The sequence below is a fragment of the Fundulus heteroclitus genome, chromosome 14 (assembly GCF_011125445.2).
Source record: "Fundulus heteroclitus isolate FHET01 chromosome 14, MU-UCD_Fhet_4.1, whole genome shotgun sequence".
Classification (NCBI taxonomy): domain Eukaryota; kingdom Metazoa; phylum Chordata; class Actinopteri; order Cyprinodontiformes; family Fundulidae; genus Fundulus; species Fundulus heteroclitus.
Window position 1 is genome coordinate 22,330,472 of NC_046374.1, and position 3,894 is coordinate 22,334,365.

General features: G+C 42.7%; 1 protein-coding gene across 1 annotated transcript; it reads left to right on the forward strand.

Moving 5' to 3' along the window:
• The first annotated feature begins 651 nt into the window (after nucleotides 1-651).
• On the forward strand, nucleotides 652-2,670 carry LOC118565720. The gene is made up of 2 exons (XM_036146542.1): nucleotides 652-2,519; nucleotides 2,596-2,670. The coding sequence occupies exon 1, from the start codon at nucleotides 976-978 to the stop codon at nucleotides 2,074-2,076; it is 1,101 nt and encodes a 366-aa protein (XP_036002435.1). The 5' UTR covers nucleotides 652-975; the 3' UTR covers nucleotides 2,077-2,519; nucleotides 2,596-2,670.
• Nucleotides 2,671-3,894: the final 1,224 nt, after the last annotated feature.

The following is a 3,894-nucleotide window of genomic DNA, read 5'->3' on the forward strand; positions in this document are numbered from 1 at the left end:
TGTCAACAAGCCCTCCTACCACGCAAAGTTCTTGCAGGCAAAGAGAACCAACCTTACGCACAGTTAACTGATCTTGGCTGGAGCATAGTTGGTTGCTCATCTCAATCTCAAAATCACAACGATGTCATCGGTACAAGTCACAGAATAATTGTTCGTGAAGTATTCCCTGTTTCACAACCAGCAGTTGAACTCAAGAAACAAGTACATTTTGTATGCAGAACTCAAGTAAAGGAAGCCAGTCCAACTGATGTGATTAAGGCTTTGGAATCCGATTTTTCTGAACATGCAACAGATGACAATCCAGTTTCACAGGAAGACCTTTTATTCATGTCAAAGGTGACCAAAGGTATAAAACAGAAGAACGATGGTCATTACGAACTCCCGTTACCATTCAAAACAGACAATCCGAATCTCCCAAACAACAAGCAAAGTGCTGAACACAGATTGTCTTCATTGGAACGTCGACTAAGAAAGGAAATGGTGGGAGAAGTTGAAGGGACAGATCCTGAACTCCGTACAGGTCATGCACACACCGTGCAGTCAAAACAAGTGAGCCCTGTTCTAGAGCGTCTAAAGAAGTTCTCTGATTGGTCGAGAGCTGTAAAGGCTATTGCCAGACTCAAACGATGCATAAAAGAGTTTGGAGGTGTTCAAGAAAGAACAAACAAAACAACAGATCTTGAAGAGAGAAGAGACACAGAAGTTTTCATTATCAAGCTAGTGCAAAAGGAAGCTTTTACTGAGGAAATACAGAAAATCAGATCTCAGAAGGAAAATTCTCTGCACAAGCATGACAGACTAAAGCAACTAAATGCTTTCTTGGACAAGTCCGATGTTCTCAGGGTGGGAGGAAGATTGTCCCAATCAGCCTTGCATCATCATGTCAAACATCCCGCAATTCTTACCAAGGAGTCCCATGTATCAGCTCTCCTCGTTAAACACTACCATGAACGTGTACATCATCAAGGAAGAGGCATGACCATAAATGAATTGCGTGCAAATGGCATATGGATTTTAGGATGTGGAAGTATGGTTTCTTCGCACATTTACCACTGTGTTAAATGTAGGCGATATAGAAAGACCACAAATGTCCAACAGATGGCAGAGTTACCAGAAGTAAGAACAAAAACAGCACCTCCTTTTACATATTGCGGTGTTGACTGTTTTGGCCCATTCATGGTAAAGGAAGGAAGAAAGGAAGTCAAAAGATATGGATTATTGTTCACCTGCTTATGTTCACGAGCTGTGCATATTGAAACACTTGATGACTTATCAACTGATGCTTTCATGAACGCTCTTCGGGTTCTGATTGCCATAAGAGGTCCTGTTCGACAACTAAGATGTGACCAAGGGACAAATTTTATGGGAGCCAGAAGAGAGTTTTTGGAGCTAATGAAGGATATGGACCAAGAACCACAAAGAGCTATTGGTTGCGAGTTTGTGATGAACGTTCCATCAGCTAGCCACATGGGAGGCATCTGGGAACGGCAAATTCGAACAGTACGAAGCATACTAACAGCAATGTTAGATAAATTCTCAAACAGACTTGATACAACTAGTCTAAGAACGCTCTTTTACGAGACAATGGCCATCATTAACAGTAGACCCTTAAGTGTGGAGTATCTTAATGATCCCTTGGGTCCAGAGCCTTTAACTCCCAATCACCTATTAACAATGAAGTCTTCAGTTATTCTCCCCCCTCCAGGACAGTTTTGCAGAGAGGATTTGTACTTGAACAAAAGATGGAGAGGAGTACAATTTCTAGCAAACGAGTTTTGGCAAAGATGGAAACGAGAATATCTGTTAAATCTCCAACAGCGACAGAAATGGCAGAAAGTTTCACGGAACCTCCACATTAATGACATTGTGATCCTACAAGATGATAATGCTCCAAGATGTAAATGGAAGCTAGCTCTAGTAGTAGAGACTCTAGAGAGCCCAGACGGCAAGGTTCGAAAGGTGAAACTAAAGACAAGTGAAACGACATTTGACAAAGGAAAACCACTGACAAGGTTGATATATTTAGAAAGACCTATTCATAGGGTAGTGACGTTACTTGAGACTAATACAGAGTAAAACAGACTTTAATTCTGACATTCATTGAAAAATCACATTGAAACAAATTAGTGATTTTGGTGGGAGTGTAAGTGACAGTGAAATGATTTATTTCTTGGAAAAATGTATGTTTATTTCAGATTATGTATTTTAAGTTGTTTAGTTCAAATTTTGAGGTTTATGTAAAATTATTGTATTTTATTTCTTTTGAAACTATTTGTTGAAAAGTTATCGCGAGATTTGCGTATATAAGAAAGGTAGCGAGATTTGCATGAGAGAAGGAGCAGAAATCTGGGAAAGAGTAGCAGTCTCGTATTTGCTGTAGCTGAAAAGGTATTGTATTTATGTTTGTAATATTTTGTAAATTTATTGGTTATGGTGTTTTAATTACTTAATATTTAATTTAGAGTGGACAAAGAAGAATTAGTCTATTAAAGACCTCCGAAGTGGCAGGCGGTCACGAGGTAACTTTGTTACAGTATGTGTCACCTGACTGTCTGTAAATGTATCCATTTCTAAAGCTTGTCTTTATTTTTGTAGTTTTCACGGCATTTATTAAAGAGCCCGTTTTGAAGGAAGCCGTGCCAGTGTTGTCACTTTGGAGCAACATGGAGGTTGTATCATTGCAAAACATTTAAGGCTCTGAACATGGCGGAGAAGGAGAAAACTGTCCGAAGGTTGGGAGCCTGCAAAAGCTGTCTTGAAATACATGATGAAAGGGGTTGCAAGAGCACCTTCCTCTGCAAAAAGGAGGGATGTAAAGCAAGAGGGGGTGGTGAACATCATTACCTTTTCTGTCCCAGCTCTGAGAAGGGAGGTTTGCCTAAAGAGAGGCCAAGGTCCAGTCTGATTGGGCGCGAGGGGAAAAAGTGTACTGAAGACCAGGAAAAGTTCCTGACCAAACTTTCCCCAGAGCTGGCTCAGCAATGCCGAAATGTCTTCTGTAATACAGCAGCAAGGACCCTCAACTCCACAGGAAGCAAAAATTTGTTGGAAGAACATGCCCTGCAAGAGTTCCCTGTTATTATGATGATCCTTGAAGTAACTGCAAACGATGGACAGAGGATAGGAACCTTGATAGATCTGGCATCAGACACCAATTACATCACTCATGAGGCTGCTGGAGAGTTAAATTTAAAGAGTGAAGATGTGACCCTGGTGGTCCACGGAGTAGGAGGCATGCAAGTTACAGTTGAGACGAAGCGATATTTTTTAAAGATTAGGGTAAGCACCCCAAAGGGCACGCTGAGGTCCCACCAGCTTGTGTGTTATGGGCTGGACAGTATCGCAGACATCCATCACCATGTGCCACTCACAAAACTGGAAAAGATCTTCCCAGACATTCCCTCCCATGAGCTAACCAGACTCAGACAGATGAAGTTACTTATCAGTCATAAGGAGGGTCAGCTTGTGCCCCAGAAGGTGCGGTCAGTAAGGGATCTAGTTTTGTGGGATGGCCCACTGGGGAAGACTGTGGCAGGCTCTCACCCGGATCTCCTGGAAGAAGCTATCGTTACGGCTCACATGTCAAGAACTCACTTCGCTCGCTCAATGCGAACGGCTGCAGCAAAATACTGGGAGCACACCCACAATAGCAACCACAGGGGAACAGGTCAGCCATGTCAGGTCACCCTGGCCTCCACCTCAGGTACCAGTCATGAGTTTCTGGAGTGGTGGAGGTGGGACAGCATTGGTGCTGAATGTGAGCTCAAGTGTGGGGGGTGCCGATGTGGAGAATGCCAGCCTGGAGGAAATGAGATGACCCTGGTTGAGGAGCGAGAACTGGAGCTGGTGAGGAGTGGTTTGTCTTATTCAACAGGAGACTACCACTGTGATGAG